The 15,309-nt window shown below is 42.0% G+C and overlaps 1 protein-coding gene across 1 annotated transcript in view; it reads right to left on the reverse strand.

Moving 5' to 3' along the window:
- Window positions 1-981: 981 nt before the first annotated feature.
- Window positions 982-15,309, reverse strand: part of SYK (spleen associated tyrosine kinase) — a 67,874-nt gene continuing 53,546 nt past the window's right edge. The window contains exons 10-13 of the mRNA XM_088470255.1: window positions 10,888-11,077; window positions 9,271-9,411; window positions 1,855-1,967; window positions 982-1,125 (exon numbers count right to left, since the gene is read on the reverse strand). Of these exons, the coding sequence (XP_088326381.1) occupies window positions 1,053-1,125; window positions 1,855-1,967; window positions 9,271-9,411; window positions 10,888-11,077 (517 nt within the window). The 3' untranslated portion in view covers window positions 982-1,052. The remainder of the gene's footprint in view (window positions 1,126-1,854; window positions 1,968-9,270; window positions 9,412-10,887; window positions 11,078-15,309) is intronic.

Here is a 15,309-nt window from a genome sequence, read left to right on the forward strand (position 1 = left end):
CGAAAAACGCATAAGCGCATAGCCGCGATAAGCTAAAACAGCCCGCGGAGGGTGCGGTAACGATAACTTACTGCATGTTAAGTTATCACATTATCACGGCTAATTAAATTCCCCCCTGTGAGTGTTTTATTTTGCTGCATTTGCAATGCGAATAAGGCACAAAAATTAAAGAAAATTACGGTACACTACTCTTATCGGAGCACCTCAGTCATACCGAGCATCTAGCAACCGTAAGGCTTATAGACTGTAAGTGTATGAGGACACATCGGTACAAATGGCTCTGAATAGGGGAAGTTTAATTATGGACACCCTGTATATAAATATATGTATATACTGTATAATTAAAAGCTTTCACCATAATTTTGCAAGACTTGATGTAACTATTACAGTATGTTTCTATTCTTCACTATTATGAAATAGCTGAATATTTTGTTGGTGGACTTTGGCCTTGAGTGAGTTAGAACTCTACATATACTGTTACTGCCATCCACTGTTACGTGTAATAATCACATATTGTATAATAGATATATTCTGGCACCTAGACTGAAGTACTTTGAAATCTCTGTTTGTCTTTTTGGTGCTTACCCCAGTGAACTGATGTTAGGTTTTCAAGCTTTGTTTCCAAGCACATAGGCCTGTATACTACCCTGTAAATAAAATTAAATAAATCTTTCTCTTTTAATGATCGCTTTGTGCTTGTTAGTATTCCCCCTTAAGACGCGTACATAAGACATTTTTTTATTTTTGACCTGTCATAATGTCATAAAAATAAAACATTAGATAAACACTCTGCACTACCAGCAAAACTATTAGTAGTAAATGACCAATCGGTTTGCCACATAACAAATTGTAACAACATTTTAAAGTAGTCCAGAGTAACTCAGCGTTATACCACACGTTGGTGAAAGAATTATTGAAAACAAAGAAAGTGTATAATAAGCAGTCCGTAAATAAAATAACATTGTACATAACATAGCCCTTTTTAAAAAACATTTGTTGTCATTTGTGTATGGGCAAGCTGCATCCATTTACTGGGATTTTCTCATAAAATGTTACTGGGCAATGTCATAGTAATAGTTTCGTAGTTTAAGCTCAACAACGGAAAAAGCAGGACGCTCTTCAGATCTGTAGAATAGAAGACAAAATAAACAGATTGTATTGAATTTATTGTACAACAAATATTCATGTAAGGTTGAAAAGTTTAGATAAACATAATTTAAAAGCAAATGCTCTGTACATAAGTGCATGTCCCCTTTTTTAGTGCTAACATTTAAACTGAGGCCACCAAACTGCTCTTTAAAGAACACTATTGGAAAAATAAAGAGTGGCACATATAAATGAAGGAATCAGAAGAAATAGGCAGCACTTTTTTTGTACAGAAATGCACCCATTTATATGCCAGGCACATACACAAACGCATCCACCATACTTTCTGCAATATTCTGCATGCTTATGATTTGCGGCAGAAGTTCCCAACATTACCTCACACTTTAACGCTGTTGGCATCAGAACTGTAAACAAGCATGCTTTCATTAGCATTTCAACAAGTTTGAGTAGTGGTGCCAGGATTATGCTGCTGACAAGTACATTGGGGGAGATTTAGCAACGCTTGAAGAAAGATAAAGCACCAACCAATCAACTTCTAACTGTCATTTTACAGATAGGAGCTGATTGGTTGATACTTTATTTCTCTCCACTTTATCTCTCTCCAAGCTTTGATAAACCTCCCCCATTGTCTGCAATGTGCTTGTCGGCAATATGTAAGGGCTGCATTACATATTGTTTTTTATTTTTATTCACATTGAAACATATAAACTTGCTACCACTATGCAATGCATGGTGCTTTCTACTTACTTGTACGTCCAGCACAATTTAATGAGATCATAGACTTCTGGTGGGCATCTGGACGGGCACTCCAACCGATTTCCACTTTCAATCATCTTTGACACTTCTGCACCTTTCATTCCCTAAGAAAATATATTTGATAATAGTTACAACACTGGGGACACTAGTTATGGGCAACCATTGCCGCTGCACAGAGGCTATGTGAGTGGCAGCATTACTTACCTGTCCCTGTCTTGTGTGACCTGAGGTCACGAATGCGCAAAACCGCCGGGGAGGCAATGAGGAGGCGGTGGAGGGATCCCTCCACATCCCTTGTACTTCTTCCCATAGGAAGGAGCAGGGCTACAACAGAAAGCGCCATCTGAAGATGGCGCTTGTTCTCGCAGGCAAACTCCGAAACTAAGTTTTCGGAGTTTGCTGAAAATCAGGTGGTCCTTTAGGACCCCTGATGATAAATGGCCCGTTACCTTAAATATGCAGTAGCTAGCATTTCCATATGGTTAACGGGCCATTTAGCGTTGATAAATAGGCCCCTAAGGCTTAGTTCATCTCTCCCATAATTTTTAATAAAAAAGTTGATTACATACATTAGATTCTTTGATGACAGTGTCCCTGCATACAGTGGAACACAATGAGGCATACATGAACCACTATTTATAAAATGCAGTTTATTAAATCACTAGGATCTAATTCTGTGTTTCCCAACTCCAGTTCTCATGAAATTAAATGTTTTCCAGGTGTCCTGACAGAACCATAAGACCTATCAATCTTTTAAAATGTATCAGTCAGTAATGAGAACACATGTGCTCCAGCACAGAGTATGGAAAACATACAATGGACTAGAGTTTTGTAATTGGCAGATGAATGAATAATGTATTCAAAATGGTACACAAGTGAATGTGCATAACCAGGGCCAATGCAGCGTGATCGGTTACATTTACTTCATTTTAGCAACCAGCAGAGTGTTTCACTAGCTATAAGATTGGAGCTCCATCTGATATATTGCATCTGTGGACCCCTAACAGCGCACATTTTACAGATCTCCTTAGTATCACAAATGAAATTATTAGCTCTACCTGTGGATCTTTTTTTATTAGGGATGTACGCCGACCCATGTGTTTTGGTTTTGGATCTGTATCTCCTTTGTGTTTTGGATCTGGATTGGTTTTGCCAAAACCGCCCTTGTGTGTTTTGGTTGTGGATCTATATTTTTTCTAAAAATCATAAAAACAGCTGAAATCACATAATTTTGGCCTGTTTTTGTTCCTACAGTGTTATTAACCTCAATAACATTATTTTCAGTCATTTCCAGTCAATTTTGACCACCTCACAGCTCACAATATTGATTTCATCCAGTTTAGGCCAAAAGTTTGCATCGAGCTGGCTGGCTGACTAAGCTAAGCAACAGCAGAGGGCAGCACTAACATGTGGCAGTTCAGCTTCCAACATAGCACATCAGGAAACAAATGTTTTTTATTACTCAAGACTGAGGCCTGAGGCAGTTGGAGTATGTATGTAGTTGAAGGCAGGAAAGGAAGGGTTGATTCCTAGTAAATTTAATTTAAGTTTTAGATTCCGAAGCAAATTTATGAGGAAGGAGGGGAGAGCATGGGTGAAAATATGACCCATGTTTTGCCCACTAAATCAACTTGGTGTATCAGAATATTTTTTAAATTAAAGGAGCATGCAGGAGATGCTGTCTGTGGCCATGAAAATTTCTGGACATTTTCGGAATTCAGCAACCGCATCTAGAAGACTTCAGCAGCTGTGGCAGTTCAATTACCAACATGGCACATATAGGAAAGAGAATGGCACTGCAGTGGCGGACAGGATGGCAGTTTAATAAACTATTAAATTAAAACTGTCAAGCAGCAATACCCCAAACAGCACATAATGCAAAGAAGAGAGGTGCAAGATGGAATTGTCCTTGAGCCATCCCACCGACCCTTATGTTATAAATATTATTCATGGAAAAGGGGCCCTAGACTGCACACCCTGAATACATATAAATATATCCATATCCATCTATCTATCTATCTACATATATATATATATATATATAATATATACATATATATATATATATATATATATATATATATATAAAATGGGAGGTGCTACCTGTTGAGACTATTGTTGCAGACACAAAAAGAAAAGTTATAAGTGAACAATTCCAATATTACTAATTATATATAAATAATAAATTTTGCAATAAAATTTAGCAATAAGTAAATAGATGTTGTGCTATAATGCGATGCCCTGGAGCAGCCCAACCACAGCAACTACACTATATAAATTTGTAGGATTTACCTATGTTGTGCCTTTCACAAAAAGTGCAGTCAAAATGCCAGAATCCCTGCTTAAACCCAAAAGGGGACAAGTGGGGAGGGGTGCTAGCCAATGTTGAAGATGTGCATATGAGCACCCCAGGGCATTGCTATAGTGAGAAAGGTGAAGTGTAAAAGAGTGTTAGATAGGAGCAGCTACTTCATATATTAGAAGTAAAGTGAAAAATATTACCTATATAATAAACAAACAATAAAAGTGCTAAAAGTGGTGGCTAAGCTGGGCTGGTTTGCGGATGTCCTGCGTTCAAGATTTTAACCCCAGTATGTTAGGGACCTACCCTAAAGAGGTTACTTGAATGCGGTGGGTAGGCCCATAACCTTAGCCATGATTATGTTAAAAATCTCTATTTATTTATTGCAAAATTGTATTGCAAAATGTATTATTTATATATAAATAGTAATGTTGGAGTTGTGCACTTGTAACATTTCTTTTTGTGTTGTATATAATCAGGGCCGTAACTAGGGTAGTGCAATCAGTGCCATGGCACAGGGCACCACAGGGCAGGGGGAGCTGTTCAATTTCCTGTTTATTATCATTCTTACTTGCCGCTTTCTCTTTTTTATCCCCAGCATCTCCTGGCTGCCCCTATCTCTTCCCTGGCCCTTCCCCATGAGGCCATAGCCCTTTTTCAGGTGCACTATCTTATGTCCTTGTTTAAAAAAAAGAGGGGGGGGAGCCAATGCTCTCTCTGGCACAGGGTACCAAAAAGTCTAGTTATGGCTCTGTATATAATAAACAGGACATGCACAGTTTAACAAACCAATCACTTCAACGACAGGGACTGCCAATTGTGGCTAAAGTGATTGGTTTGTTTGGACCCCCACAAAACAAGATACCAATGGGCAGCTGACATTGCTGGCAATGATTTCTACATACACAAACTGGCTTTACAACATAGGTAAGATCAGATGTCGTAATCGTCATCATCATCATCATCCCCATCAGTGTGTACATCCTCTTCTTCACACAATATTAATTTGCCCCCACTGGAATCAACCATAATAAGCGCCTCTGTATTTTTTTGACTTAATTGCTGGTAAAGGTCTTCCTTGTGGAATTTGTAATTAATTTTGATGAACATCATCTTTTCCACATTTTGGGGAAGTAACCTACGGCTGCGCTGAAATCTCTTTCAGAGTACACACTGGAGGGTGGGCAACTTAAGTAAAGCAAAGCCAGTTTGTGTAAGGGCATCCAAATTGCCTCTTTTTCCTGCCAGTGGTGAAATGGACTGTCTGACATACCTATTGGATGATATCCCTAAAATAATCATCCACCGTCCACCATTCTCTGAATGGTGACCGTATTAGACGAAGTCATGGTAGACATATCATTAATTGTAGGCAGTTCTTTCACACCCAACCAGATGTCATGAGGTTTTGCTGTCTGATCTACATCACCAGCAGTGGGTCTCTTAGGAAAATGTTGTTTTTTCCTGGCAGTCGCAGAAACTGAAGGAGGAGATGCTGCCATGTCACGTGCCAATTGAGATGACAATTTTTTCAACAACAGCTCTTTACATCTCTTCAGATTTCTGTCCGTCGGAAAGAAAGACACAACGTATGACTTAAACCTAGGATCAAGTATGGTCGCCAAAATATAGTGATCTGATTTAAAAAGATTGACAACCCTTGGATCCTGGCAAAGCAAATGAAGGGCTTGATCTAAGTCCGGCATACTTAGCGGAATCGCTCCATTTCAGCTCCTCCTTCAGTTTCTCCAGCTGCTTTTGCAAAAGTCTGATTAGAGGAATGACCTGACTCAAGCTGGCAGTTTCTAAACTAAGTTGACATGTGGCAAGTTCAAAGGGTTTGAGCACCTTGCACAACACAGAAATTATTCTCCACTGTACATGACTAAGGTACAGCCTCGGATGGCCTTTTGCTGCTCCTTCATCCGCTGAAGCACATAGAGGGTAGGATTCCACCTAGTTACTACTTCTTTCTTCAGCTATTTGCAGGGCAACTTCAACAGTACTTGCTGGTGCTGCAATTTTCGACGTGCAGTTGCTGAATGTCGAAAATGTCCAGAAAATTTTAAGGCCACCGAGAGCATCTCCTGCACGCCCGTTATTTTTAAAAAATGTTGCACCACCAAATTAATTGTGTGAGCAAAACATGTTCGAATTTGCCCAGATGTAATGCTCTCACAATATTGGTGGCATTGTCAGAAATCACAAATCCCGAGGAGAGTCCAAACGGGGTAAACAATTTGGCAATGATTTCCCTGAGTTTTCCTAAGAGGTTCTCAGCAGTGAAAACCAGTGAAACCGGTTATACACAGAGTACCCTGCCTCTGAATGAGCTGGCATTTGTTAGATGCTGCTGCTGCTGTTGCTGTTTGCACTGTTGCAGGCAATACACCTACCCAGTGGGCTGTCACAGTCATGTAATCTTTAGTTTGCCCTGTCTCGCTTGTTCACATATCTGTGGTTAAGTGGACAGTGGGTAAATGGCATTTAGGAGGACACTAATAAGGTTTTTTTTAATGTCCTTGTACAGGCTGGGAATTGCTGTTCTAGTGAAGTGGAATCTAGAAGGCACATGGTAGTGGGGACACAGGACCTCAATTAACTGTCTAAAACCCACAGCATTAATGGCGGATACTGGACGCACATCTAATACTAGCATAGCTGTTATGGTGTTAGTAAACCGCTGTGCAACTGGGTGACTGCTGTCATACTTGTTCCCCCTTGCAAAGGATTGTTTGACAGTCAATTGTTTTGTTAAACTACTAAAAGTAGTCTTCCTCCTTGTCCCCTTCTGGGATGAAGATCCACTCACAGCAGCAGTAGCAGCAGCAACAGGCGTAGCACTCAAGGATCCTTCTGATGAATCACGGATAGGAGAGGAGTCAGTCATTATTATGAAATTGAATGCAGGACTACTTCCGACCATGATTGAGGATGTTGATTATGATGCAGGTGTTGGTGGTTGAGATAGCAGGCACTTGGATCTAACAGAGAGAAGGGAGCAGCTAGGTTACACTGGACTGTCAAGTTTTTAGCCAAAATTTCTGAATTTGAAAAATACTTTTCAATTTGACGTATGCGCTGCAAGTGGCGTAATAGGGAGGAGGTTCCTAGATGGTTAAGGTCTTTACCTCACTCTTGCTTAGCAAACATTACAGATGGCTTGACAATTGTTGTCTGGATTTGGGTGGATATAATTCCACACATGAGAGGTGGATTTTTTTGTGTTTTGCATCAGCATGACAATGGGCTTTTTCATACCATGGGCAACAACTGTTGCCTGATTTACACAAACAACATCCTCTGCATCAATATCCTCATCATCCTTATTAGCGCCAACTATAGAAATATCCTCCTGATCCTCCTGGTGCAATTCAACAGAAGCATCCTTGATTTCTACGTCAGTATGTTGACTTGTGCTGCTCATCCCCACATTTGCAGAGGCCACACAAATGGTGGAAGGAGGATCCTCTTCAAGTACAGTATTGGAAAGGTCAGGCTCACACATGGCAATCGCGGACACACTTGGACTCTCCTCAGGGACCTGTGACTTTTCTGAGCACACAGTTGGTTCATGTGCCTTAGCGATTTTTTATTTTATTGAGGCTTCTACAGGGAGAAGGGCTTATATCATCATAAGATGCAGAACCACCAGTCATAAATAAAGGCCAAGGACTTATCCTTTCCTTGCCACTTCGTGTAGTAAATGGCATATTGCCAATTTTTTGTTTCTCTGCAGCTAACTTAGTTTTTGAATTTTTTTCTTAAACACTAAAAAACATTGCTATTTTGATTTTAAATGCCCGGACTTGGGCATTTGGGCATCGGCCTTTGTAGATGACGTTGACGGCCTTGTATCGTCATCATGACTGCGGGCAGCACTAGTATGTGGTTCCTGCTCTCCTCTCATTTGATTGTCCTCCATATCACCATATCAACATACTTACACTGCGGTCTGACTGGCAGTGTCACTGAACAATAATAGCGTAATTACTAAGTAGCACACACACAAAAAACAAAAACAAAAAAAGATCTTTTTTTATTTTTTGTGGAATGCTAATTTATTTAACTTTATTTTTTACACTGGGGAGGAGCACCCCTGGACAAGGCAGCAGCACCTTGATAAACAACACAGCACTACTTTATTGACAACGAAACATCCCTGCGGAGCAGCGGAGTGCGGACGGACCACCTGCAGAGCCACAAATACATGGATGATAAACTGCGGTCTGGCCGGCAGTGTCACTGAACAATAATAGCATAACTAGTTACGAACTAGTAACTACCTAGCACACACACACAAAAAAAGAAAAAAAAACAGATTTTAAGCACCCCTGGACGACACAGCACCTCTTTATGACCTGCAGCTCTAACCCCTTGATGGACAGGACAACACAGCAGCACCCCTATGTGTACTGCAGCCCAAGCCCCTTTATGGACAACACAGCAGAAGCCCTTTGTGTACTGCAGCTCCTGCCACTTGATTGACAGGACAACAGTGAGTGACATAGCAGCACCCCCCACTTTATGTACTGCAGCCCCAACCTGACAACACTGCACCCTTGAACAAATAGTATTAGTGACAAGTCACTGACAACAACACACAAAACTGACAGCAACCTAGAAGAACAGAGCACGTCTGCTCTGTATACTCTCCACAGCCGGTGTGAAAATGGATTATGAATTATACAGCGTCTGTGGCTGGCTGACTTCAAATCTCTATTTCAACTGGTTTTAATCAGCCACAGAGCCTGTGTAATTAACGTGTGTCCCAAATTAAAGGGATGATATGGCTAGCCTAATTAATAGGAAATATAACCTGATTACTTGATGTTGGTACTCTCTGAGCACCTGCCAACTCTGTGAAAATACTAAACAGTAGGGAAGAAGAAGTTTGTATTATAGCATAATTTATTGAACTTCACCCTACTACATTTTCAGTTTTGAATAGAATTCTTATTATTGGCTTAATCTACCTTATGTTATTGTTTTAATGATAGTGGTTATTTTTTAATTAAAATAAATGAAAACAAAAAAACTTGAAGCGGCCACTATTGTATTTTTTAAGTGATTTTAAAACAAAATCAATAAATGGGTTAACTTACTTTATATGGCTTTTGACCATACGAATATGCCTCCCACATAAGAACACCAAAGCTCCACACATCACTTTTGCTTGAGAATTTGAAGTAGTTAATACATTCCGGTGCATACCACTTGATTGGCCAATGTCCACAACTTTTCGCCTTTAAAACAAAACATAAAGCCAATAAATAAATAGGTAAATAATTATATCTATGATTATATTCTGTATTATGATAATGGAAAGTACTCTATGTAGCATTTGATTTTCAGGGGTCCATGTATAAAGCTGTTTGTTACTGCAGTTTCTGCATAATTTTATGTATTGTTCTTATGTACTAATGGCATAATACAGGAGAGTTCACAGAAATCTTCTGCAAAGTGCTTATTAGCACTACAGAACGTTTTGCTATCCCCTATGTACCAAACTCCAAAAACATATCCAATTGCAAGCAAAATGCATGGGTTTTCTCGTAGCCGCAAGGTTTTTCATATTCATTTGCCGAGTAGAAAATAAGTCATGGAAGGAATTAATTTTTAAACACTTTTGCAAATTTCTCCTCTCTGTCATCTCTACAGCCTCACTTGTAGGTTGTGGAGGTGTTTCCTGAGACAGGAAGATTGGTATATGTCATCATGGGCACTAGGTACACCATCTCTCCATATGGGTGCAAAGCCGTAACCAAGACATTTTGGATTACTTTTTATGCCAATCTGATCATGCATCCTTATCATGTGTTTTTTATCTAGCAACTAACCTTAATAGGCTCCATATTTTCACTACATTTGTTAGACCATGAAGTTGTAACTAAACTATTGCAGTAATAGTGCTTCCAATTTTGTTGTTGCCCATGCTCAGACCCAAAGGTTGCAGCAGTGTACAAGCCAGGGGGACGTGGCCCACTTAGTAAACAAGATGTTACCACAAACTGGTACAGATAAGTTATACGGAATCGGTATGAAATACCGCCGGCTGCATGGCCAACAAAAAGCAGAGTTCCCGGCAGCGGAAGCCCAACAGCGCTGGAAATCCTGATCGTCGCTAAGGTAAGTATAAACTAACCTAACCCCCTAACCCTCCTTAGGGGTGCCTAACCCTAACCTCCCCCCCAAGTGCCTAACCCTAATCCCACCTCTAAGTGCCTAACCCTAACCCCCCCTTCCCTGCTGCCCAAAGTCCCCCGGGGGGGTGCCTAACCCTAAGTCCCCCCCGGGGGTGCCTAACCCTAACCCTCCCTCCCCCTAGCCTAACCCTAACCCTCCCGTGGGGGTGCCTAACCCTAAATCCCCTCGGGTGCCCTAATCCTAACCCACCCCCCACGGCTGTCCGCTCGCGCCGCCCGGCATTCCTTCGTTCGGGATGGCGGCGCCTGTCTCCCGGCGTTGGGGAAATGACAGGCGTCTACACATAGACGCCCGGCATTTCACCCTCGCCGGGATATGACAGTCGGGAAGCCGGCTGTCGGTATTGAGGCAGCCAGTTTCCTGATTGTATACCAGTTATACAACTATAACTTTCATTAAAGAGTTTAACATCAGTTCATCATTCTGGAAGAAGATATATATGTTCCAACCCAAACTTGATGTACATACATATAGCTGCAGTATATAGATCAATACACAATGCATGCCAAACTTACTTTATAGTAACTTTCATCAGATCCAATTGCTTTAGACAGCCCAAAATCACTAATTTTGGCATAATGTTGAGTCACCAAAAGAACATTTCTGGCTGCCAAGTCCCTGTGGACAAAATTCTTTTCTTCCAAGTACTTCATCCCCATGGAAACTTGATGTACGAGTTCAGTTACATTCTTTTCGGAAACATCCCTATGCAGTGATAGAAATATAATACAATAGTTTTAGAATAATATACTGTAATATTAGCAAATTAAATTGCCAGTCATGTTGTAAAACATTAATGGATTATAGGTAAGAAGTGCTTATTTTGTAGGAACCATAGAGTTCATTCTCTTTATGCCGTAAAAAACTTGCTGTAAATACCTTGCCTGTCACATTACACAAATAAATCTCTGAATAACCAAAGTATCCAGTGCAGTCGGGATCTGTATCCAGCACTACATGGAATTGTTAACATTAAGGGGTCAATTTACTAAGCAGTGTAAGGTGCCAGCCAATCAGCTCCCAACTGTCATCTCACAGGCTGTGTTTGAAAAATGACAGTTGGGAGCTGATTGGCTGGCACCTTATCACTTTCTTATCACTTTTCACTCTGTCTCCTAACACTGCTTAGTAAATAGACTCCTAAATCCCCTTGAGACAAGACAAGATAGTAAAACACAAGAGCAGGGAAAGGAACAGGCTTTAAGGAAAGTGGAGGGAGAACCAAATGTAATTATAAAACTAAAGGTATTTCTACTAGTGCAACATTAAAATGTTTCGGGTTTTTTCTGTGATAGCTTTGTGGTATGGAACAGTTTTAAATTATTTGTATAGTTTGCCAGACATCCTAAATGTTTAACTTTACTCATACATGGATTGGGCATATAGAGCAAGCCACTTCCTAACTAAGGACAAATAAGAAGTAAAGAGGTGAGTGGGTGAAGGTGTCATGTTATGTTTAGAAGAAACTGAAATATACAGTTAAAGATAAATTTGACATTTGATATGAATTGGACGTAGCACTTTTATCCACAAAATATATCACTAAATAGCTTACTAACACTTAAAGTAACATTGTTACTATGATCCCTATGTCATAACACTTTTCATCCATTAAAAAAGTCATTTGTCAAAAAATTGTCACATAACACCTTCATCCAATCACCTCTTCATTCCACCAGCAATGTTAGCAAGATGCCTCATTCATGTTCACATCAGGCTTGCCGACAATTAGCTCCCTTCATCAGGGAGGGAGCTGTCGGGCGTACACAGCAGGCGGCGTGACGCGGTCAAAGGGGGCGGGGCCCGGCAGCTGATGCATAATTGGGGACAGAGCATGGGGGTGTGACTGCATCATCATGGCTCTGCCCCCTTTTTACAATGCCATTATTAATGGCAATGTGGAGTAGGGGGAGGAGCCATGATGACATGATTCAGTGCGAATCGCGTCACCGCTCCCCCCGCAGCCGGGGTTTATACTTTCAACAGCGGGGGGGGGGGGGTGCGGACACGTCACCGGAGGTCAGGAGGCTTGCCTGCCTTTCCAGGAGGCTGGGAGCGTCACCTGATTTTCGGGAAGATCCCGGCTGAATCAGGAGGGCAGGCAAGTATGGTTCACATTAGACAGAAAGGAAGGACATAAATGAAGGTGCAATTTTAAATGTACAACTTGTCTGACTGTGGATCAGTCTTTCTCCTTTGTGGTTTTCAGAACTTCTGAAGTCCCTAGAAACCAGCTTGTTGATTTGTGTGCATGCACCCCTTTGTGAATCCAGGTAGGAGCTGCCGCTGATGGTAATAGTCTACAAACAATTGTTGAATGGATCACATAGTGTTTATGGGCTCTATTCATCATCACTTAATTTCTACAAAAGCAGATGAAAATGAACATTCTAACCTGCTTTTGTAGAAATTAACTTTTCAGGCCATTCATCATAAAGGTAATGCAGGAGAGATCACAGATTTCTCCTGCTTACCTTTCTCTCGCGGAATGCACCACTGTCCCCATCACTGGCGGATCCGGGGGGGGCGATTGAGGCGAACGCCCCCCCTAGCAGACAGAGCAGCACAGACCCCACTGCCGTAGAACAGCGCTCCGTGTCCCACTCCCTAGCATCCAGCAGCCAGCCATGTCACGCTGCTGCAGGCATGAGGGGGTGGAGATCAAGGGCCAGGCACTAGAGAGTGCTAGAGTAGCAGCAGGTGTCCCCTGGCTTTATCATGTGCAAGTGATGAGGAGCTGCGGCCATTTTCCCGAGGACCAGCCCGCATCAGGAAGAAGTACCATGGTAGCATGGAACGGGATCTACCCACACCAGTAAGGTACATTACAGGAGAGCACATAAGTTCCTAATATTGCAATGTGTGTAAATATATGTGACTGTGTGTATATATGTGGCTATCTGTGTGTATGTATATGTGGCCGTATGTATATATGTGGCTATCTGTGTGTGCATATGTGGCTGTGTGTATATATGTGGCTATCTGTGTGTGTGTGTGTGTGTGTGTGTATGTGTGTATATGTGGCTGTATGGATATATGTGGCTATCTGTGTGTGTGTGTATGTGTGTATATGTGGCTGTATGCATATATGTGGCTATCTGTGTGTGTGTGGCTGTATGCATATATGTGGCTATCTGTGTGTGTGTGGCTCTATGTATATATGTGGCTATCTGTGTGTGTGTAAATATATATATATATATATATATATATATATATTAGGGGTGAGCCGGTTCGGATTTCTGAAATCCGAACCCCCCCGAGCCCCCCCGATCCGAGGCCGATCCGAGTCAGACTCGACTTTTCCCACCTGACTCGGATCTGAAATTGAGGCAAAACGTCATCATCCCGCCTTCCGGGTCTCAGGGGTTTTGGATCCTATATAAGGTACCCGCGTCGGCGCCATTTTCTCACTCGGCTGTGGACAGTGAAGAGGGAGGGTGGGAGTTAGGGCTGGCTGGGCTGTGTAGTGTAGTGCAGTGTAGTGTTGTGCTGTGCTGCGCTGTGCTGCGCTGTGCTACTGTTGTCCTTAGGGGCTGTGTCCACTCCTTCAAAGTCCATAGGGGCTGGCTGGACTGTGTTGTGCAGTCAGTTGTCCAAAGGGGCTGTGTCCACTCCAAAGTCCTGTGCAGTGTCCCAGTCCTAAAGGGGTGCTGTAGTGTTGTCCAGGGGGTGCTCTGTCCATCAGGGGTGCTCCCCCCAAGTGCATAAAAATATATATTTTTTCTGTGTTTGTGAATTGTGTGCACTGTGGCTGCACGTGCATCAACAAAGGAGCAGCGCCAAGCGTGCGCCTGTGTCCCATAAGTAAAAGGCTGGCTGGCTTGTCCGTTAAAGGGTGCTGTAACCCCCAAAGGGCACTCCAAACAAAATAAAAAAATATATTTTTTTGTGTTTGGGAATTGTGTGCGCAGTAGCCGCACGTGCATCAACAAAGTAGTGCCAAGCGTGCGCCTGTGTCCCATAAATAAAGGGCCGGCTGGATTGACCGCTAAAGGGTGCTGTAACCCCCAAAGGGCACTCAAAACAAAATAATTTTTTTTTTTCTGTGTTTGTGAATTGTGTGCACTGTGGCTGCACATGCATCAACAAAGGAGCAGCGCCAAGCGTGCGCCTGTGTCCCATAAGTAAAAGGCCGGCTGGCTTGTCCGTTAAAGGGTGCTGTAACCCCCAAAGGGCACTCCAAACAAAATAAAAAAATATATTTTTTTGTGTTTGGGAATTGTGTGCGCAGTAGCCGCACGTGCATCAACAAAGTAGTGCCAAGCGTGCGCCTGTGTCCCATAAATAAAGGGCCGGCTGGATTGACCGCTAAAGGGTGCTGTAACCCCCAAAGGGCACTCCAAACAAAATAAAAATTTTTTTTCTGTGTTTGTGAATTGTGTGCACTGTGGCTGCACGTGTATCAACAAAGGAGCAGCGCCAAGCGTGCGCCTGTGTCCCATAAGTAAAAGGCTGGCTGGCTTGTCCGTTAAAGGGTGCTGTAACCCCCAAAGGGCACTCCAAACAAAATAAAAAAATATTTTCTGTGTTTGTGAATTGTGTGCACTGTGGCTGCACGTGCATCAACAAAGGAGCAGCGCCAAGCGTGCGCCTGTGTCCCATAAGTAAAGAGCCGGCTGGCTCATTTCTTAAAGGGCGGTGTAACCCACAAAGTGCACTACTCTCCAGCAAAAATAAAAAAATAGTTTCTGTGTTTGTGTGCGCCTTAGCCGCACGTATATATCAAATCAATATAACATAAATGGAGGACCAAACTTTCTCCGATAAAAATAAAATAGGGAAAGATCAAGAACCACTTCCTCCTAGTGCTGAAGCTGCTGCCACTAGTCATGACATAGACGATAACATGCCATCAACGTCATCTGCCAAGGCCGATGCCCAATGTCATAGTAGAGGGCACATACAATCCCAAATGACAAAATTCAGGAAAATGACCT

Source organism: Taudactylus pleione, unplaced genomic scaffold (genome assembly GCF_031769625.1).
Source record: "Taudactylus pleione unplaced genomic scaffold, aTauple2 ptg000095l, whole genome shotgun sequence".
In the NCBI taxonomy this organism is placed as follows: Eukaryota; Metazoa; Chordata; class Amphibia; order Anura; family Myobatrachidae; genus Taudactylus; species Taudactylus pleione.